The following is a 21,721-nucleotide window of genomic DNA, read 5'->3' on the forward strand; positions in this document are numbered from 1 at the left end:
GCAGTGAGGACTTGACACACTAAAGCATGATTCAAAGCACTTCCCACAGGCATTCCCATAAACTGGGGCAGGAGGGATGGGTGGATGCGGAGGTCAGGAGTCTGGCATTTTCCTCAACGGCTCTTTGATATCACTTCCATTTTTTTCCTGAACTTGCGCTCTTTCTAGCTGGCCAGCAGGTCACATTCCTTCTCATTAGTCACCTGATCACTAATGACCTTCCCCAATGGAAGCCTCTCTTCCTAGAAGGGAAGCACGTGCTCAAGGGCCAACCTTTGTATATGGGTGCTGGGAATCCGAACTTGGGTCTCCACGCTTCCATAGCGATGGGGCCATCTCCCAGCCTAACTTTCAAGTTAAAACCGGAGTGACCAAATGCCAAAAGAAACTTTAAGTGAACAACCTAACACCACAGCGAGGCTCAAAGCTTCTGTTACTGGTATGAAATTGAGGTTGTGAGCTACAGGAAAAACGTATATAGATCCCTGGAAGTGTTCAGTTTCAGAAACCCAACAATGCTGCTAAAACTTAAATGAAAACTAAGAGCGTAGCATCAACATAAGGCTGCCCACAATAAAAGGTTGAAGGACTCTGCAGCATCTTATTTCACGCACACCTATTTATCTAGCTACCTCTCACAGTTATTGACATCCACAGCAAAAAGCAGAAACCTCGAATACCATCCACCTCCAACTCCCTCTCATTTGTTGATGCTGGGATCAAACCCAGAGCCTGTGAACATTGCAGATTAGTGTTCTACTATTGAGCTACATGACCAGCTTTTTCTTGTCCCCTTCAGAAAGATTTTAAAAATACATTTAAAATGAGCTACTGGGTGGATTGAGGAGGGACTGTCACACCGATTTTAAACATCTCCTGGCATCATTTTGTGCTTCCTTCTATAGCATCTGGCCATATGCATGCCCAGCAGGGTACCTGGTACTTTAAGGTCTCAGGACCAAGTAACCTTACTCTCATACATTTTTCTTTCCTGGAGGGATAAATTTTTTTGGACAGATACACAGTTCTCAACATTTCTAGTATTTCTGGTTTTATTCAGCGCAAAGGTGGTGGATATGACTAGAATAAAATTTCAGATGGAATGCTAAATTTAAATAGTTGGAATGAACAAAGCGTAGAGTCATATTCAATTAACACTCATCTCATTGGTATGTAGTCAGACTAATTCCAGGTCTAATACCCATCAATGTTTACATGAGTCATTTGCCAAATGAATGTATACATATATATTTTAACCAAGCATCCGGAGAAACTGATTCTGAGAACGCACTCTGGGAAATGTCACTTTATCCTTTTTTTTTCCCAAGATTTATGTATGAGTACACTGTAGCTGTACAGATGGTTGTGAGCCTTCATGTGGTTGTTGGGGATTGTATTTAGGACCTCTGTTTGCTCTGGTCAATCCCACTCCCTCCGGCCCAAAGATTTATTTAAGTATACTGTTGCTATCTTCAGACACACCAGAAGAGGCCGTCAGATCTCATTATGGGTGGTTGTGAGCCACCATGTGGTTGCTGGGATGTGAACTCAGGACCTTCAGAAGAGCAATCAGTGCTCTTACCCGCTGAGCCATCTTGCCAGCCCTAGACTTTATCATTATTTTAAGCTACACAATATTGAAATTGAGGATCACTTGTTTTAATTACACAATAATCTGTACACGTAATAGTCCACCTGAACTAAAGGCTGCTGGTCTTCTCAGTATCTGAAAACCCTAATGATATATAAAAAATGTCAAAACTCCAAGATCTTCAGGCAAAATATCATTTATTATGAATTATGAAAAGATAAACATTTCAAGTAAATACTACTTGTAAGATCCACTGATGGCCTTTTTAACTATTTTAGTTATTAGTGGGTAGGAAGCTTGTGCATAGAATGTCAGTGCCAGTAATGGCCACAAGAAGTCGCATCCATGGGAGCTGGTTTTGAGCCACCCAACAAGAAACAGAAGTTGACTCTTCCTCGGGCCCTTGATAACATAATTTCTGAATATGGTAACATAATAGCTTTCTGCCCAAACTGTTTTGATATAAGCATGTTTAATCTGAGGAACTGAGTATAATGGCCATTCTGTAAGATCAAATAATTATAACCACACTCATGCTCACAACACTCAGGACCAGGCAGTATCCAATCACAACTTCAGCATAACATTCTTTCATCACCGAAGAGATTTTATTCAAGTTTCTAACACAAATGAGTTACTTTGGTTTTGAATTACAGAACTAAGTCTGAACTGAAAACAAAAAGTTTCTGATTTTTTGTTTGTTTGCTTGTTTTTTCAAGACCTGGTTTCTCTGTGTAAAGGAATCCTGGGTGTCTTGGATTGCTCTGTAGACCAGGTTGGGCTTGAACTCACAGAAATCCACCTGCCTCCGCCTCTCGAGTGCTGGGATTAAAGGGGTGCACCACCACGCCTGGCTCCCTTGCCAGTCTTTAAAGTCTACCAGGCCAGGCCCTTGGCGGCCTTTGCTCTGCTTTTCCCCCGTTTCTTTTCTCTCTTGGCCTTCAGTCTTTTTCTTTGCCTCTGGTTCATCCACACTGGGTATTGGCCATGCTGGTCTAGAAGAGTCTTTCTGTTTCTCTTAATTTCAGTTTCCATTTTCATGTCATCTAAATTAGAAACAAGAATAAAATGAGAAGCTATTACATTCACCCGTGACAACCCTGTGGAAGTGCAGGAGTGTCTGAACCACATGGAGTCTGAAATCAAAACAAAGAAAGCATTTTTTACAGAAGCCCTTCACTCCTTACAGCAAAGTCAGACATAAGCCACACATGCCGCTGCATGCTCCTAAATCCATGTGTGCACGCATGTATATGCGGGTGCCCATGGAGGAAGAAGAGCGTGCAGTCAGGTCCCTGGAGCTGATGTTCCAGTTGGCTGTGAACCACCTGACACAGGAGCTGGGAAATGAACTCTAAGAGCGCCAAGTGCCGAGCCACCTCTTCAGCCCTGAAAAGTAACATTGTCAGCAGGCGAGTGAGCAGAGTCTGGTTTATATTTTAAAATGAAGCACAGAGAGGGGAGTAGAGGGCAACAACTTGCGGTTTGGTGTAACACGCAATGCTTTGGTGTAGACACAGGGGACAAAGAAAGAAAGGGACAGCTGAGTTTTTTGGCCCAATAAACTATACAGGCTGCATAGTCCCCAGCTGCAACGGGGACATGAAGAGGAACGTACTTGAGGGCAAAAGGACCAAGCTCTACTGATCTGACTAAACTGGAGGACTCCCCTTGTCTCCACTTCTATTCCACTTAGCTCCTGAAATATTACAAGTGAGGACACCAAGGCATTCTCCAGGCAGAAAGTGAGAGAATTCTCTCAGGATGCTGAGAAAAAAAGAAGAGGCACAGATTCTAAAAGGAGATATCCTAAAAAAAACAAAAAAACAAAACAGCAGCACTCCAATCACCCCACGAGCCTCCGTGCTGATGGACGGCTCCTCCTCACGGTCCTGATGCTTCCTCCACCCCCCAGTTTCCACCCCAGTGCCTCTCGACGATCAACGATGGCGACGACGCAGCAGGTATTTCAGAAAAAGGGCTAGACAAGTGTGAAGGGAACAAGAGTGAAAGCAAGGCGGCAGAACTCAAGAGAATGTAACAAACAATGCAGAAATATCTGATCAAATTACAGAAGCAAACAATACCCCCATAAAGATACGACAGATATCCATTAAGAGCAGGAAGTTATTCAAGGGAACAGTCAAAGTTAAAAATAAAAACAGAACAGTATACTAAGATCCTACACAATAAAATTAAGAAAATTAGGGGGCACAAAAGCCAGAAGGAAAGGAAAGAACCCACTCAAAAGAGACTCAAGATGCCCAGAATTTATAAAGAATGTTTACAATCCACAGACAGAAACAACCAAACCTTAAAAACAGGCAGCTCAGCTGCAGTGAAATATTTGAAACATAAGATGACAGTGAAAAACAGCCCCTAAACCTGGAAAGTAAGCCCATGCACTGCTAGGTGCAGAGAAGCCCATGCACTGCTAGGTGGATATGTCTGGCTGGTGCACAGAAAAGCAAAGAATTACTGTATAAGCCATAGTCCATCTCTAAGTCCATACTCCAAAGCACTGAAAATGGGTATTAAAAACAAACAAACAAATGTGGACACTAAGATTTACTAGACCACAGAAGCATGAAAATGCCCCAGATACCAACTACAAACAAATAAAATGTGGCACATATGACAAACCAGTATTGTCTTTAAAGGGAAAAATTGATATCTGCTAAAACATGAAGTTTAGAATGAGATAGTAAGCTACAAATCAAGGCAGAAGACCAATTGCATTAGCAGCTGCCTGTCTTGGGGTTGGAAGAAGAGGGAGAGAAACTCCTAGGTGGGCACAGCTGAGAAAAGAGTTGCTGGGCAGAGGTGGCATGTGTGCGCTGAAAGGGACACAGCCAGTTCAAGTGTCAAACCTCTCAAGGGCTGTGGATTCAGAGCAGACCAACAGAAACCAGGCAGGAGGGGTTCTCTTTGGAGGAATGGACGCTAACACTCAGACCAAGCACTAAGAACATAGGGGTCCTTGGCCTTCAAGACATGAACACACTTCTATCTTAAGGGTGCCTTTTTAAAACAGACGTACACTGGTGCTTTGCCTGCATGTATGTCTGTGTGAGGGTGTCAGCTCCTGGAGTTATTGACAGTTGTGAGCTGCTGTGTGAGTGCTGGGAACTGAACCCGGGTCATCTGGAAGTGTAGTCAATGCTCCTATGCACTGAGCCATCTCTCCAGCCCCAAGAGTGGCTCATATGAGCACTTCATTTAGCTTGCTGCATTAAAACAAATACCCCTTTCTTTGCTGAATCCAGCATTATACAGAGCCTCCAATTTTAAACCATGAGAAACAATACACAGGGGTCTCTAAAAAGATGTAAACAAAAGTGAGATTCTATGACTTTTCGGGATAATTATACACCTGCCTGGATCCAAAGCTCCATCCTGTAGTACCCTCAGTTCCTGGGGCATTCAAGCTGCTGTGTTAGTTGCTGAAGATCCACTCTAAATAACCCACAGATGCTATTCACAAACACAGGCTCTAATAGAAACGTAAGCTTCCAAAGGATAAAGACGTGAACACACCAGGTATGTGAGGTGCATACAGTGAGCACAGGACGGCTCCAAATGTGGTTGAAGAGGAAGTGTTTACTGTGGAAATGAGGGAAGGTACAGAGCAGGAGAGAAAGAAAACGACTAAACATGGCCAGTGGACTAAACCGGGCCATGAGAGGAGAGAAGTAGGGGTAGGGAGGCAAGGGAGGGACACAAGAGGGGTGAAGGAGACGGAGAGGAAGGGAGGATCCAGGAGGAGAGAGAGAGAGAGAGAGAGAGAGAGAGAGAGAGAGAGAGAGAGAGAGAGAGAGAGAGAGAGAGAGAGAGAAAGAAAGAAAAGGCACAGCCGAGATGGGTGGCAGTGTTCTATGGGAGAGGGAAGCTTGTGAAGGAGATATACTTGGGGGTTGGGGGTGAGCTGAGAGGAGCCAGCATGTACTTTATTATCTAATAAGCTCCACAGCTAGCCATTTGTCCCCAGGTTCTTTTGGACTTGACATTAAGGACAAGTAGAAATGGGTAGAAGACAGCTTTAAAAAATAAAGAGGCCCCTAAGAAAAAAGTCGATTGATTTTTTTTTTTTTTTTTAGAAAAACCATGTAAATAAAGCACCCAAGCTCACCCTTTTCCTCATCAGCGCCACACTGCGCCTCCTCACACTGCATTTTCTCCTGGCGATGTTTGGGTACCACCACGGTTGCTATCTCCTCAACGTCTTTCATTAGAGCATCCCCGTCCACTCTGAGGATATTCTTCAGTCTGCTGAGCTCCCTTGGCGCATTCTTCTTTCTCTTTTCGGCACGCATCTTCCTCTTCCACTTACTCCTCAGGCTTTTAGCCATGCTTCTTCTTCTTCACCTGGCGGTAAACAGAAACACAAACAAAAGGTTTACTGTTCACACCCTTGACTGGCAAGGACGTGGGTGGCCAACAGATGGAAGAGAAGCTGTGCGGTGCCCTCATGCTTAGCTTATGTGAGGATCAATGCAGAACGCGCATCAACTAAGTCCGGAAACGTCAGGCCCCTTTAAGTAGGGACAAGTCATAACTCAAGCCGTTCTCAAAGCTGCTTACTAGACAGAGAAAGCTAACAACGCCGCCTTAAAATCACCTTCTGCGCTGTTCTTGTCCAATATCCTCTTTTTTTTTTTTTTTTTTTTTTTTTTATTTATTTATTATAAGAACTAAGTACACTATAGCTGCTCAAATTCCCTGGATGCTGGAGTATAAGAGGTAAATGGAGAGCCTGGCAGTGGTGATGTTTTTTTTTTTTTTTTTTTTTAATTTTTCGGGACAGGGTTTCTCTGTATAGCCCTGGCTGTNACAGGGTTTCTCTGTATAGCCCTGGCTGTCCTGGAACTCACTCTGTAGACCAGGCTGGCCTCGAACTCAGAAATCCGCCTGCCTCTGCCTCCCGAGTGTTGTCCAATATCCTTCACCGAATGTTTAGTGTGAACTTTTAACAGCTTAAACCATAGCTCCCTGCCTTTTAAAGACCTCTCTAATGACTTCTCCCCTCGTGTATCAAGGCTCATCCCGCTCCTCTCGGGCCTCGACTCTCACCTTACTCTCTCGCCCCACACGCAAGCTCCTGCTACGCCCGCGTCAAGTCCGCACAGCGCCCACTCCAGGACCGTCACATCTCCCTCCGGTCTAGGTCTGGAAATGGCTCTCCCCAAGGCTCGCTCTGATCCTCCGCCTCTCGTCCGCTCCCTTCTACCAAGTTCTGCTTAACCGGCCCCCACTCCGCGTGCGGGGCTGCGGCGGAAACCCACCCTGCGGGGCGCCATCGGCCACAGCACCGGGCGAGCCTGACGCCGCCGTCATCACCCCGGGCCTCGCCCTCCTGAGCCCCGCACCGAGCGAGGACGCGGCCAGGGCTCGCCGCGGAGGCAGGATCCGAGCCAGTCCTCCACGCCGCAGAGCTGAGTCCGAAGCCCACGCAACTCACCTGAGACACGACCGCTCACCACGCGTGGGACGCCAGCCGGAAGTGCAGGCGCTTCCGGCTTCCGTTCAGGGCCGGCGCACAGCATGCCGGGACTCTTGAGAGGCGTGGTCTTTGGGGGGCGTGGTCGACCAGCTCTCTCAGTGATCCCGAGGCTTTGGTGGTCCCCTACACCTACCTACAGGAGACAGTTGTGTTTGGGGAAAGCTTAAGGAATTTCCTGTCCGGAGTGGCAAATTATAAATCAAGGCATCTCAAAGCCTTGGATGGGCCAAGCCTGGCCGGGGGCCCTACCCGTGATATCCGTCCGTGAGGACGAGAAAGGATTCCCAAGGGATTCCTTAGCTCTGATCATCCTGGAGCCCTTTCCGAGTTTTGTTTTTGTTTTTGTTTTTGTTTTTTAATTGCAGCTTAGAAATTTTCTCATTTCGGCTGAGGATCCTAGGAGGTACGCGGATGTGAGGATGTATCAAATTGTACAGCTTAAATATGTCAAATACACAGCATGCCAGATTATATTTCAAAGCGTCACCCAACAGAGAGAATATTCTTTTCTTATCCCAAAGAGTTTAAAGTGTAAAATAAGCTATTTCAACCAATGTTGATCTGTCCAAACTATTACATACCCGAGACAAAGATAACCTAGGGTGAATGAGGTTACAAAAAAGGTGTGGTTTTGCATGTGCTTCTAATATTGCAGTATTTATGAGCGATATGCAAGTCTCTAACATTTGTGAAAGATATGGATGAATAGTGTCTTAGGGCCTAGATAGAACCTCATTCATTGATCTTCAGTAGGTGATTAGGCAACAAATGTTAACTACCCAGTCTTACCTGGAAGCAGTGTTTTCAACAGATCACCGCATGATGTATGTATGTGCACCACATGTGTGCCTGGTACCAGAGGAGGCCAGAAGAGGCCATCTCATACCTTGAACTGGATTTACAGTTGGTTGTGAGTCACCACAAGGGTGCTGGGAACCAGTTTTAGTTAGGGTTTCCATTACTGTGAAGACACCATGACCAAAGCAACTCTTACAAAGTAAAACATTTACTTGGGACTGGCTTACAGTTTCAGAGGTTCAGTTCATTATCATCATGGCAGGAAGCATGGCAGCATGCAGGCAGACATGGTGCTGGAGAAGTCCAGATCTGAAGGGAGCCAGGCAGCTCTCTTCTGAACTGGGTGAAGCTTGAGCACTAGGAGACCTCAAAGCCCACCTACACAGTGACACACTTCCTCCAATAAAGTCACACCTATTCCAACAAGGCCACACTTCCCAATATTGCCACTTCCCATGAGCCAAGCATATCCAGATCACCACAGAACTGAACCCAAGTCTTCTGCAAGAGCAACAGGTGCTCTTAAGCACTGAGCCAGATCTCCAGCCCTCAGGAGTTATCTTTAGTGATGACTTATAAAATCCCTGTTTAATTGCTAGAAGAGTTGTGTCTTTTTGAAGAAACCATGCATATAGTATAGCAAGTTCTAAGATTTTTTTTAACACAGGGAAAATACAGTTGGCATTAAAACAAAAGAAAGCATGCATACCCTGGGTTTTAAAAATCAACCTTACAGATGCTCTAAATTGGCAGCTTCATGTACCAAAAGGCTGTGGCTTTTGAACAGATATTTGGAAAATAAAATCAACCTATTATGTATTGAGATACATTCCACAATTTGGCATGAAAAAGCTCTTATAAAAACTAATTATATGAAATTTGTTACCATTAAATATAAACACAGTTCATTTTTATCAAATGTATTTTACACCAGTAAATTTCAATTTATAAACTAGACATTTTTAGAGGTGAAGAGTGAGCTGACAAATGGCTCATTGATTCTGAAGGGTGCTTGCTACTCTTGTAGAGCACTCCAGTGCAGTTTCCATGTTACAACAGTCTGCAACGCCAGCTCCAGGTGGTATAGCACCCGCTTCTGGCCTCTGCAGACCCCAGACATACACATGCTGCATATACATACATGCCCCCAAAACACTTGTAAAAAAATAAATAAGTCAGGCAGGTGGTACATGCTTGTATTCCCAGGACATAGGAAGCTGACATAGTAAGACCCTGAATGAGAGGTCATATTGGACTCCATAGAGACCCTGCCTCAGTTTATGAAAAAGGAAAAGACATTTTAATAACTCTTGCCTGACACTTGAAGTCAAGGATTTAGAAATGAGAAGAAAACCAGAATAATAAGATTCTAAGTTGTAGAAGAACACAGAATGCCATTAAAGATCACAAGTGCTTTTAATATTAATATTTAAGTATAATTCAAACTTTTTTTCATAGTAAAACTGTCTCTGAATACTGCTCAGTTACTTTTTACTAACTGCTTCCAGAAACTTCAACAGGTGCAGGAAGAGGTTGATGATATCCATGTAGAGACTGATGGCAGCTATCACGTACTCTTCGGGAGAGAGTCTGTGCATCAGCGAGTGTGTGTCATAGATGATGAACCCACAGAAGAGGAGGGTGCCTAGAGAGGCCAAGACCAGCTCCACTGTCTCGCTGTAAAAAAACAGCTACAGGCAAGGGAGTAAGGAATACGCTTATCCTCAGAAGTCACACCAGACCCACTTCAGAGACTTTTAATACAATCTCCTGCCAGCGGCTCATGTGACAAGGACACACAATGCCGATGGATGAAGACAGATGCTGCAGGTGGAAGGCAGGCAGAGCTAAACTCATGTTTGCTGGTTTCATGGAAGCAGGCATTTGTGGAGAAGCAGTTATCCTTCAGTTAAGTTCACTACTTGGAATAGTAACATTCTACACATGAACTGTTTTAAAATGTTACTCTTTTAAGAATTAAATTTTTTGTGACATTTATTCATTTCCTGTGTTTGTGTGTGTGCCTATGCACACCACAGCAGCATGCATGAATGAATGTGGACATCAGAAGAGGCCTTCCACTCTGTGGGTCTCAGGGATCGACTTCAGGCCATCAGGCTTAAGGAAAAGCACCTTTTCTCTCATCAGCTACGCCTTTTTCAGAGTAAAGAGAGCCACTCGGAAGTTGGCGGCTGTAAGTCAGGGCCTTTTGTGTACAATTTCTCTTATTTGTGCGTGCACCTTTTTCTCAGTTGGTGATAATGATTAACATAAGACTGATTTTCACTGAAATTATTCAATATCTTATATGTAAGTACTCTAGATAATTACGACTAAGTGTCCTCTATAAATGACACTCAGGGACTTTTAGGTGACTTATGCTGACATAGGCAGAGTTATATTCGAGTTAGCTGTTCTAAAACAACTCACCTTCAAGAATCCTGCCAAGCACAAAATCCACAAACCAGCAAACAACCTGGAAAAAAAACCAAAGGTTACCAGGTTACAATATTCCTTACTAAAGGTTACCAGGTTACAATATTCCTTACTAAAGGTTACCAGGTTACAATATTCCTTACTAAAGGTTACCAGGTTACAATACTCCTTACAAAAGGTTACCAGGTCACAATATTCCTTACTAAAGGTTACCAGGTCACAATATTCCTTACTAAAGGTTACCAGGTTACAATATTCCTTACTAAAGGTTACCAGGTCACAATATTCCTTACTAAAGGTTACCAGGTCACAATATTCCTTACTAAAACACTTGTTTAAATTAAAAAAAAAAAGTTTTATGTGAGTATGTATGCATGTATACCATATTCCTGCTGATAACTGAAGAGGTCAGAAGAGGGTACCAGGTTCTCTGAGTGATGATTGAAAACCACCATGAGGATGCTGGGAACAGAACCCAGGTCCCCGCAAGAATAGCAAATGTTCTTAACCAATGAGCCATCTCTCTAGACGCCAAAACACTTTTTAAGCCCATTCTCTTCATTATTTCTTCATATTATTTTTATGAAGAAAAACCTCTAGATTTTTGCCAAAGAATAACTAAAACATAAGGATTCATAAACATTTGGTTAGGGCAACAGAAATGAGATTAGAACCAAGGCTGAACCATCAGTAAATCCAACACTGCTCCTAACACACATGAACAGCAGCGCTCTAAACGCTGTCCTTTGGGGGATGCAGAGGAGGGCAGGCACATTCACCTTCTTTTCCTCAGCCCTTCTCCATGAATGCTCCTGGAGAGGAGGCCTAGTCCCAGCACTCAGAGAGGAGGGCCTAGTCCCAGAACTTTACTCAGAGAGGAGGACCTAGTCCCAGCACTCAGAGAGGAAGACCTAGTCCCAGTACTCACTCAGAGAGGAGGGCCTAGTCCCAGCACTCACTCAGAGAGGAGGGCCTAATCCCAGCACTCACTCAAGAGGGGAGGGCCTAGTCCCAGCACTCACTCAGAGAGGAAGACCTAGTCCCAGCACTCAGAGAGGAGGGCCTGGTCCCAGCACTCAGAGAGGGGGGCCTAGTCCCAGCACTCACTCAGAGAGGAGGGCCTAGTCCCAGCACTCACTCAGAGAGGAGGGCCTAGTCCCAGCACTCACTCAGAGAGAGGGCCTAGTCCCAGCACTCACTCAGAGAGAGGGCCTAGTCCCAGCACTTACTCAGAGAGGAGGGCCTAGTCCCAGCACTCACTCAGAGAGGAGGACCTAGTCACAGCACTCACTCAAAGAGGAGGACCTAGTCCCACTCAGAGAGGAGGGCCTAGTCCCAGCACTCACTAAGAGAGGAGAACCTAGTCCCAGCACTCACTCAGTGAGGAGGGCCTAGTCCCAGCACTCAGAGAGGAGGGCCTAGTCCTAGCACTCACTCAGTGAGGAGGGCCTAGTCCCAGCACTCAGAGAGGAGGACCTAGTCCCAGCACTCACTCAGAAAGGAGGGCCTAGTCACAGCACTCAGAGAGGGGGGCCTAGTCCTAGCACTCACTCAGTGAGGAGGGCCTAGTCCCAGCACTCACTCAGAGAGGAGGACCTAGTCCCAGCACTCAGAGAGGAGGGCCTAGTCCTAGCACTCACTCAGTGAGGAGGGCCTAGTCCCAGCACTCACTCAGAGAGGAGGGCCTAGTCCCAGCACTCAGAGAGGAGGACCTAGTCCCGGCACTCACTCAGAGAGGAGGGCCTAGTCACAGCACTCAGAGAGGGGGGCCTAGTCCCAGCACTCAGAGAGGAGGACCTAGTCCCAGCACTCAGAGATGGCTTTGTATTAACCTCCATGTTAAAGATGCTGACACCAATACAACAGCATTTCCTCACTACTTGTAATATAGTGTGTGTGTGTCCGTCCCAAGACTTAGTACTTACCCTGCTCCGAATTTGGTGAAATCTCTCTTTGATTGTAGAGTATAGGCAGTCAAGCCGAGAAAGACTGAAGTAGTCATTATAAACGCTTGCAGAACCAGATATACATCATAGAAGGTAACTGCAAAAATAAACCTGTTAAAACGTGCATAAACAGCCAAGACAAACAGCCTTGCCTACCTATGTCCACAAAAGAATTCTCTTACGTTTTAGTTTTTTAAATGTTCATGATGTGTGTATTAATTATCTAGACATAATGGGTTTTGCTGTAGCATTCCCACACATGTTCACAATGTATTTAATCAGATCCACTCCACTCCTCTCTGGTCCTCCACTCTGGCTCTCTTCTAGTCCACTTACCAATACAGACAATTAGAATTCCGTAAAACCACACACATAGGAAAATTTTAAAACCCCCAAATAGTTATTTATACAAAATAAGTAGGTGACATTATCTTATAGTTAACCAAACTGTAGAGATAGTTTATATGACCAGGACTGGCTCCATTGGCACTTATCTGGGTCTTTGTAAGGTCCCTGTAGTTAAGCGTGGCAGTGCCCTGTCTGGGACTTCTGACTGTGTGTTCCCAGACAGGGGCAGCGACGTTAGCCATCACTTAGATTGCTCAGTCAGTTGAGCAGCCCAACCCAAGGCAACTGAGCAAGGAGAACAAGCAGGATGTCTGAGACCGCCTGCCGTTTACCCACGGTACAGAGGACCAAATGGTTAAAAGCAGCAATGGCAGAACAGGAAGAGAGATAGGTACTTCTCATAGAGAACGACTTGCTGGTACTCAAACAGTTAGTGCAGACCTCTGTGACACCCACAGTAACCCACCTGCGAACACTCTGGTTTTTTATTATGACTCACTGGAATTTTTTATTTGAGACATTATTAGGGGACATCACAAAACTATAGCAGACACTTGGCCAGGAAACACATGGAATACAGACTAGAAATGACCCTGCATCCCGTGTGCCATTTGGGGAACAGGAGGATGGAGCAGCCACAACTTAATGCGGGCAGTTCTTAGGGAGTGAAGTGTGACAGAAGAGACCTTGGAAGTAGGAGAGATCAACTCTCATATCCCATTTCTGTCAACAGGGTGAAAAGCTAGTCTCCACTCCTGTTTCCCCGTTTCCTCTCAGCTTGGCTGAACTACATAAAGTATAAATATTTGACTTGTGCTTACCGACACAAGTCAAATATAACATCTTATGATGTTAAAGTTTAACCCCAAATACTTTGTTACTTGAAAGATTTTATCCACAGTAAAACGGTAACACATAAAGGGACTTACCAACAGCTGCCACGGCCAGGGATTCTGACAGTGTCTAAGGAAAGAAACTCTCATTAAGGGAGGCATGAAAAATGGACTCTACCCCTCCACACACACACATTCTCATGTCTAGTAGTCTAGCAGTCCCACAGGAATGGTCTCACGTTAGCTTCAGGGGAATCTATGGCATGCTTGGGCCAGGACAGTATAATTCCAGGGGCCCTGGGGCATTGTGAATATTTACCTCCTCACTGTGGCTTTTAAGCTTTAGCCAAAGTTTTGTAATAGGAAGGTCAAATCATGGAATTAACATAGGAGATTACTTTTCTCTTGTTATATGTAGATATGTGTAATAGGACGAGCAACCCCACCCTGTAGTAAAGTACCTGCAGGAGACAGGAGACTATAAATACTAATATAGACGAGGATACTGTGTCACTCTGAAACAGTACTGTTTGAAAAAGTAAGTACACACATATACATACACACTGTGACAGAGCAGGAGAAATTCCTTTCCTTTCTTACTTTGCCGCAGAAGGACAAAAGAAAACAACAAAATTCAACAATGAAGAAACTGTGTCACAGGAGTTGCGGGAGCAATGAGGAAGGAACCGTGCCCTCCACACTTCCTTATTTGTTAAACAGCTTTAGAGGAAGCCCAGATGAGTGGGTCACGTAATGACAAATGCCATCTCGCTCATGACACCACTGGCTGAGGTTTTTCTAGTCAGAGCTCTCTGCTGGGCAAAACAGGGTCTATCCTGTGCTACAAAAAAAAAAAAAGGGGGGGCTGGAGAGATGGCTCAGTGGGTAAGAGCACCCGACTGCTCTTCCGAAGGTCCGGAGTTCAAATCCCAGCAACCACATGGTGGCTCACAACCATCCGTAACAAGATCTGACTCCCTCTTCTGGAGTGTCTGAAGACAGCTACAGTGTACTTACATATAATAAATAAATAAATCTTTAAAAAAAAAAAATTTTTTTTTTTTTTGGTTTTTTTTGAGACAGGGTTTCTCTGTATAGCCCTGGCTGTCCTGGAACTCACTTTGAAGACCAGGCTGGCCTCGAACTCAGAAATCCGTCTGCCTCTGCCTCCCAAGTGCTGGGATCAAAGGCATATGCCACCACCGCCCAGCAAATGAATAATTCTTAAAGTCATGAGCATCACTTTAATATGAACGATTTGCAGAATCACAGATGCCTTTCTTTGAAGCATCTGCCTCACAACAGTGGCCTCTTTGCGCTGCTCTGACAACACACACTGCTTTTCCAATGCCTTGGAGAAACTGTCAGGAGGCGAGACAAGATCATGTAAAACAGAGCGTTACCAACCTTACTCGAATTAAGACGAAGTTTATATAGAAGTCAACTGGGATTTTAATTTTAGCAACTGTCTCAGCAAGTAAATAGAACCTAATGTTAGATTCTCCCATCTATAAGTTTTTAACAAGTTAAAAAATAAAGAATGACATTAAGAGAACTGAGAGAAGATGTGAAAGTAACACAGAATTCACCATGAGCTTGTATTCTCTCAGTTAAATGCACAATGCAATCTCCTGCTCCAACTTTCAGAAATCTGGACGCACAAAGTGTCACACAGATGACTGATCTTACAATTTTCATTTTATGTGTATACAAAAAGGCCTTGCCAAATGTTGCATATGCAGAGGGTGGAGAAGCCAGGCCATCTGGTTCCAGGTTGCTGTGTTTGCCACTAAATCCTAAGAACAGAAGAACCACTAAAGCAGAGGATGGCTATGAGTGCTAAAAGAATATCCATGTAAGTCATTTCCTAAAATAGTCCAACTAAAGCTTCGGGGCTGGGAGATGGGCCGGTCGGTGGGTAAAGTGTTTGCAGGGCAAGCATGAGGCCCTGAGTTCAGATCCCCGCAGCCCAAGTGAAGCCTGGTGTGGTGAGGGATGCTTGTAACCCCATGCTGGAGGGCAGAGACGGCCGGGTTCTGTGGCTTAGCACTCAGCAAGTCTAGCTGAAATCGCACATTCAGATTTGGTGAGACCCTGTCTCAAAATCAAGGTGGACAACAAAAGAGGAAGATGTCTAGGGCTAGGCTCTGACCCCCACATGCTAATGCACAGACAAGCACATGTACACACAATTAGTTTTATTCTCCCATTGTTACCAATACACACACACACACACACACACACACACACATACACGTAGACATACATACAATTAAACAAGCGTTTTGGAAGCCCAGGTTAAATGCTAATGGCATAGACAGTATTAAAGTACTTACAAATGCAAAGAGTAGATAGAGGTTCAGAGGATGCGTGTGTCTGTGCAGAGTCAGCGCAAAGACCAAGCCCAGAGATCCCAGAGCAAACACCACAATTAAGGCAGGGCTGAAAGACATAACATTAAAAAGCATGTCAAGCTTAAAATAGCTGGGATGGTGGTATACAACTTAGTAAAATCTATGTAACTACAAGAATTTTTAAAAAAACTTATTTTCTAACTGGAAAGGTTGAAGAGTGTGGAATACAGAGGGGCTATAAAAGAGTGGGAGGGGCTGTAAGGGGGTGGGAGGGGCTGTTTATCTATCTTTCCTTTACTGATGTCCTTCACAGTGCAGTAATATTTGTAATTAGCATAGTATTTTGTTAAGTAAAATACATTAAGCAAAAAATATTAAATTAGAAGTGAAATTTACACATGGCTACTCTTTTAGGGTATTTACCACAGGGCTATAACTTAAATAATTAAATCACAGAATAGCCAACCAATAGTTTAAGATCTCCTTTGTTAGGAGAGACAATCTACTTCTTAGAAAATAGCCACTCTTCATTATTTCCTTTCAAATAAGAAACCATCTTATTTTTACCCCTTAAATACTTATGCTGAGAGGAAAGTCTTTCATAAGTGATAGATCAGGTGCGGCTCCTCTGTAAACTTCTTGGTAAAATCATTCTGTCAACAAACCAAGATTAACACAACCACACAGTTTTCACATAACTTTATTTTGCAAGTATAGTCTTAGGCTTTAGGGACAAGACGGTAAAAAGACGGATGGTACAATTAAATACAATGAAATGAAACAATTGTGATGTATACAGCAAAATATTTTTTCTTTCTTTTCTTTCTTTTTTTTTTTTTTTAAGTTTTACTTATTTTGTTTGTCTGCTGTATGAGAAGGGACATGGGTGTTTGAGCGCCAGCACACATGTATGGAGGGTCTGGGGACAACTTGTAGGAGTCGATTTTCTCTTTCTACCTCAAAGGTTCCATGGCTCATTACCCCTAGCACAGTCTCCCCAGGCTGAGCCACCTCAGCAGCCTGCAGTACTATGGAACATGAACATATTCCTTTATTTACAGGTGGGCTCTATACTAGATGTTTGGATGTAGCTGTATACAGTTGACATGTCAGTCCTCAGTTGTCAAGAGCTGTCATCTGGATGGGAAATCAGGCAGTTCAGATCTTAATTAATTCTATTTGGTTTAACTCTATAAAACTATGAAGATGAGGTAGGATAACGTGTTGTGAAATATTCTCCTTCGTCAAAAATGAGTCAGACTCACAAGGGTTAGATGATGGACTTTTATGATAGGAAAATACTTTCATCAGATGAGATGTCTGGAGACCATTTAGAATCATCTCCTTCTCTTACCTTTCATGGACAAATGTCCGCAGAGGCTGGAAATAAAGGAACAGAGCGGAGGTCACTGTAGTCAGGAGGACTTGCAGAGAGAGGATGCTGTAGACTTTTCTGAGGAAGGCTGCAAGAGAGGGAAATAGTCACGTGGCCAGGTTTCAAACTATCAGTCCCTCTGTCAAGACCAACTTTCTTGAAAAATAAGGTTTTTTTGATTTTGTCTTTGTCTTGTTTTGTTTGGTGGATGAGAGGGGCATGAGCCATGGTTCCAGTGTGGAGGAGAACGGATGCCATGTCAGCCTGCTTCCACCACGTGACTTCCAGGCTCTAACTCGGATGGCGAGGCCTGGCAGCGAGCACTTTTAAGTAATAAAACCTGTAACTAAACCTAGAGGGAGAGAAATAATTTAAAAATTAGAATTTGGGGTATCTAATTCCCCAAAGGCCATAAAGCTAAAAAAAAAACGAAGAAGTTTTTAAAATGGGTACTATCAAGAGAATGAAAGGACAGGCCACAGATTGGGAGACAATATTTGCAAAAGATATACCTGGTAAGCAAAGCACAAACAACAAACAAACAAACAAACAAAAAACAAAACAGAACAAAACAAACAAACAAACAAAAATCAAACAAAAAACAAAAAGAGAGAGAGAGAGAGAGAGAGAGAGAGAAAGAAAGAAAGAAAGAAAGAAAGAAAGAAAGAAAGAAAGAAAGAAAGAAAACCTATTAAAATGGCCCAAATCCAAAATAATGACTGCACCAAATTATGGCAAGGATGAAGAAGAGAAGAATTCATTCTTTGTTGCTAGGAATGCAGGGTCACAGTCTAGTGGTTTCTTACAGTACAAAGTCCATTCTTGTATACGACCCAGCTACCATGCACCTTGGTATTTATCTAAATGAGTTGAAACTATGTATACACACACACCCACAGGAGTTTACAAAACAGTTTTATCCATAACTGTTCAAGCATCCAAGAGAACGACCTTGAAGAAAGAAAAGTACACAGGCGCAAAGAGAAATCGGAGGATTCTTCAATAGCAAGGGCTAATGAGCAATCCGGCCATGGAGGATAGGGAGTGGGGAATCGTAAACACACAGGGCAGTACCAAGTGAATAACGTAGATCTGAAGAGGAAAAAAAAAAAAAAAAAAAAACAACCAAACAAAAAAACACCCAACAGACATGATCTACGTGGCATTCTGGACTAGGTCTGAGAGAAAGGAAGAAAGTCGGACACACATACACTATGACATGGGTGAGCTTTAAAGACATTAACAGAAACATGCCAGTCACAAAGGCTAACGTGTATGAATTCGTTTTTACTGAGGCAGTTTCATAAAGACTGAAGAAATGGAAGTTGCCAAGGGCAGAGGAGGCAGGCAACGGGAGTTACTTATGGATACAATTTCACTTTTGCTTTGAGAGATGATTAAGTTCTGGACAGGAAATACAACAGGGTTACAAAACATTACCGGGTGGTACATCAAAGGTGCCTGGGGTGGCAAATTTTCTGCTACGGGTATTTTTTCATAATGAATATATTTTAAAATATATTTAAATCACTTGTCAAAATAATTTCAAAATTCATTACAGGAATATCGGACTAGATATTCTAGATGCGTCAGAACCACCTTCAAAATTTCTTTTCTCTCTCTCTCTCTCTCTCTCTCTCTCTCTCTCTCTCTTTCTCCAGAACCGGTTTGAGCTGCCCTGCCGGGTCCGTTTCGGTAAAGTGACCTTTGGTGGACAGTGAATTCCGCTTCGTTACGCGGCGACAACAAACAGCCTAAACAGTCATAAACTTTGCGCCGCCGTGACTTTATGCATCTGTCTGGGAAACTTCTCAGTCATCACACACACGTATGCCGAGTTCTGTACCCCGCGGGGACACAGTAATGACTAGGATGGTAAGGTCTCGGTTGCCAGAAGCTCTCAGCACGGGGAACGAGAAAACAAGGGTGATGACTTCCAACCTTCCCAATGCTTGATACGGATCCTCCTGCTGTGCTGACCCCAAACACGCAATTGTCTCCGTCCCTACTCCAGAACTGTGACTTTGCTACTGTCACGAATCGTAACGTGAATATCTGATGTGCAGATGACCTTAAGCGACCCCCTGTGAAAGGGTCCCGGTTACGACCCTCAGGTTGAGGGCCGCTGCTGGCCTAGGCGACCCGGCCCACACCTCGAGATGACAACTATGTCTCCCTCCGGTCACTTGGTCCCCCTGGCCACCCGCCGCATACCCATGCGGATGTGCACGCTGGCCGACGCCACGCAGCTGCCATAGTTGAAGTCATCCTCGATGGACGAGCGAGGATAGCCCGGGTCCGTGTCAGCCATGTCGCCAGCAGCGCGCGCCCGCACCAGCCCCGCCGAGGACGGAGCCTACACTGACCATAACCGCCTTCACCCACTTCCGGGATGGCTGCCAGACAGAACTAGCCGAACTGCCTCTCTGCAGCGAGCGCCGAACCAGTCGATCGCTTCCACGGAAAAAGTCTCCACTTGGAGAGGAGGTTGCTTTTAGTAGGAGACGGAGTGCTCTCTCCCACGTCATCACAAGGGAAAATTTTCTAGGATTTTTCCTCAAAAAGTTCCTCTAGGCCGCTAGAGAATCTCTTCCAGAAAGAGTGCCAAACGTGATAGAAAGATTCAACAACCTCTCATTAATTCACTTCAATACTCAGTCCAGGAATGCACTTTTAAGTAAAATTATTTTAAAGCAACATTTAGGCCTTCATTTATTGACCATTTCTTTTTAAAACAGATCCCCCTCCTTTTAAAATTAAATAATGCAACCCCCCCCATCGCACCCCCACCCCACCCCCATCCCCTGGACGTAATTCAGGTTTTCAAGGAATCGATATTTGCAAATTGAGAGGGCAAAGTTATCGTGGTGGTGTACGGGACAAGTGCCAAAGAATGAGGCTGGACAGATGAACAAAGGCCAGACCACTGAATGTCAAATATAGAATTCATGACCGAAACCAAAGGAAGAATGACAGAGAAGGTGGCGATAACGAAATGCATCTGTCACGACACTATTGCAAGCATGAGGTGTAGACTCACCAAAGAAATATTCCAGGACACCACTAACTTTTTTTTATCTTTATTGTTTTAAAGGGTCTCAATATGCATCTAGCTGCCCTGAGACTCGTTATGTAGACCAGACTGATCTTAAACTCATAGAGATGCACCTGCCTCTGTCTCATGAGATGGGATTAAAGGCGTACAAACTGACCCACTTGTAATTATTTCTATGAGTTTACTTTGACTCACCCCAAAGACCCAGCAAGGAGGATTCAAAATATCGAAGAACTGTCTATTCTAAAACTAAAAATGTAATATTTTCAGGAAATTTTTCTCAGATATGTTCCACAATAACAAGAACGAAAAATGCTTAGCTTTTTATTATTTTTTTAAAACATGCTGTTACTTCAATAAAGCTGTAAAAAATAGTATTTGTTATAGAAGGCAAGCTGGAGATGAATTGGGAACCTACCTTTTTATTATCTAAAGACATCACCAATATCTCATTCAGAAAGAAATAATTCTAGCTGGATTGTGGCCCCTATGTGAAAGACAAAATATTAGAACTTAAAGTTATATAAAATAGTCTCTTTATAATTTGGAGGAAAGCAAAGATTGTTTAATCTACAGAGATTGACACACTATATAAAACTGGGAACACCTAGGAGTAAATTTCATTATAAAAGAGTGAAGAGCAAACTATGGAATGAGAAATATTTTAAAAGATTTATTTATTTATTTATCATGAATACAACATTCTGCCTGCATATATGACTGCAGGTCAGAAGAAGGCACCAGATCTCATTGTAGATGGTTATGAGCCACCATGTGGTTGCTGGGAATTGAACTCAGGACCTCTGCAAGAGCAGCCAGTGCTCTTAACCTCTGAACTATCTCTCTAGCCCAGGAAATATTTTTAATATACACATCTATATAAAGCTACCATTCCATACTATAAAAAGAATGACCACAAATCCAGACCTTGCATAGAATGAAGCCAACTAGGTAATAAACACAGGGAGAGTCGCTTACTCTCACTAATGATCAGAAAAAATGTAGCTAAATACCAAAAGGAAACGTCTCTAAGTATTCATCAAGTGGTTAAAACTAAGGGATTGACAATGTCACACTCCAGAAAAACCAGATATAATGTATGTGACATGGCTACGACCAGCACAAATTACAAGGCACTGCCTAACTGAGCTTGGTTTAATGCTCCGTTGTTGTCACTCTAGAATTTGTACTGGTGTTGTCTGCCTCAAGCTTTTGTTTAAAAGTGAACCCTGGCCTGGCAATGGTGGCATATGCCTTTAATCCCAGCACTTGGGAAGCAGAGGCAGATGGATTTCTGAGTTCAAGGCCAGCCTGGTCTATAGAGTGAGTTCCAGGACAGCCAGGGCTACACAGAGAAACCCAGTCTTGGAAAAAAAAAAGTGAACCCTTAAAGGACAATGCAACATGGGAGCGGCACATACAACAATGGTGTCCACCTCTGCCAAAGCTTGCATCTCAGCACTCAGGATGTCTGATGTACAGAGA

General features: G+C 43.7%; 2 protein-coding genes across 4 annotated transcripts; both read right to left on the reverse strand.

The window, feature by feature from the left end:
- Positions 1-1,781: 1,781 nt before the first annotated feature.
- On the reverse strand, positions 1,782-7,133 carry Llph (LLP homolog, long-term synaptic facilitation factor). 3 transcript variants are annotated; one of them, XM_021205745.2, is made up of 3 exons: positions 7,050-7,133; positions 5,721-5,956; positions 1,782-2,637 (listed from the first exon to the last, which is right to left on the reverse strand). In XM_021205745.2, the coding sequence occupies exons 2-3, from the start codon at positions 5,938-5,940 to the stop codon at positions 2,468-2,470; spliced, it is 390 nt and encodes a 129-aa protein (XP_021061404.1). In that variant the 5' UTR covers positions 5,941-5,956; positions 7,050-7,133; the 3' UTR covers positions 1,782-2,467. The 3 variants fall into 3 exon arrangements, with proteins under 3 accessions (XP_021061404.1, XP_029398384.1, XP_029398383.1); XM_029542524.1 differs by lacking the exon at positions 7,050-7,133 and adding an exon at positions 6,874-6,939; XM_029542523.1 differs by lacking the exon at positions 7,050-7,133 and adding an exon at positions 6,662-6,756.
- Positions 7,134-9,286: 2,153 nt separating this feature from the next.
- Positions 9,287-19,561, reverse strand: Tmbim4 (transmembrane BAX inhibitor motif containing 4). Its single transcript, XM_021205445.2, has 7 exons — positions 19,396-19,561; positions 17,161-17,269; positions 15,789-15,894; positions 13,549-13,582; positions 12,251-12,368; positions 10,320-10,365; positions 9,287-9,580 (listed from the first exon to the last, which is right to left on the reverse strand). Exons 1-7 carry the CDS (start codon positions 19,490-19,492, stop codon positions 9,374-9,376), a joined length of 717 nt encoding a protein of 238 aa, XP_021061104.1. The 5' UTR covers positions 19,493-19,561; the 3' UTR covers positions 9,287-9,373.
- Positions 19,562-21,721: the final 2,160 nt, after the last annotated feature.

Source organism: Mus pahari, chromosome 9 (genome assembly GCF_900095145.1).
Source record: "Mus pahari chromosome 9, PAHARI_EIJ_v1.1, whole genome shotgun sequence".
NCBI lineage: Eukaryota > Metazoa > Chordata > Mammalia > Rodentia > Muridae > Mus > Mus pahari.

Coding starts and splice junctions, on each gene's coding strand:
- Llph (XM_021205745.2), bottom strand. CDS start 5,940: ATGGCTAAAAGCCTGAGGAGTAAGTGGAAGAGGAAGATGCGTGCCGAA. Junction 2,638..5,720: donor TGGCGCTGATGAGGAAAAGG/GTGAGCTTGGGT, acceptor TTTCTAATTTAG/ATGACATGAAAATGGAAACT.
- Tmbim4 (XM_021205445.2), bottom strand. CDS start 19,492: ATGGCTGACACGGACCCGGGCTATCCTCGCTCGTCCATCGAGGATGAC. Junction 13,583..15,788: donor TCTATCTACTCTTTGCATTT/GTAAGTACTTTA, acceptor TTCTTTCCTTAG/ACACTGTCAGAATCCCTGGC. Junction 12,369..13,548: donor CCTGGCCGTGGCAGCTGTTG/GTAAGTCCCTTT, acceptor TTATTTTTGCAG/TTACCTTCTATGATGTATAT.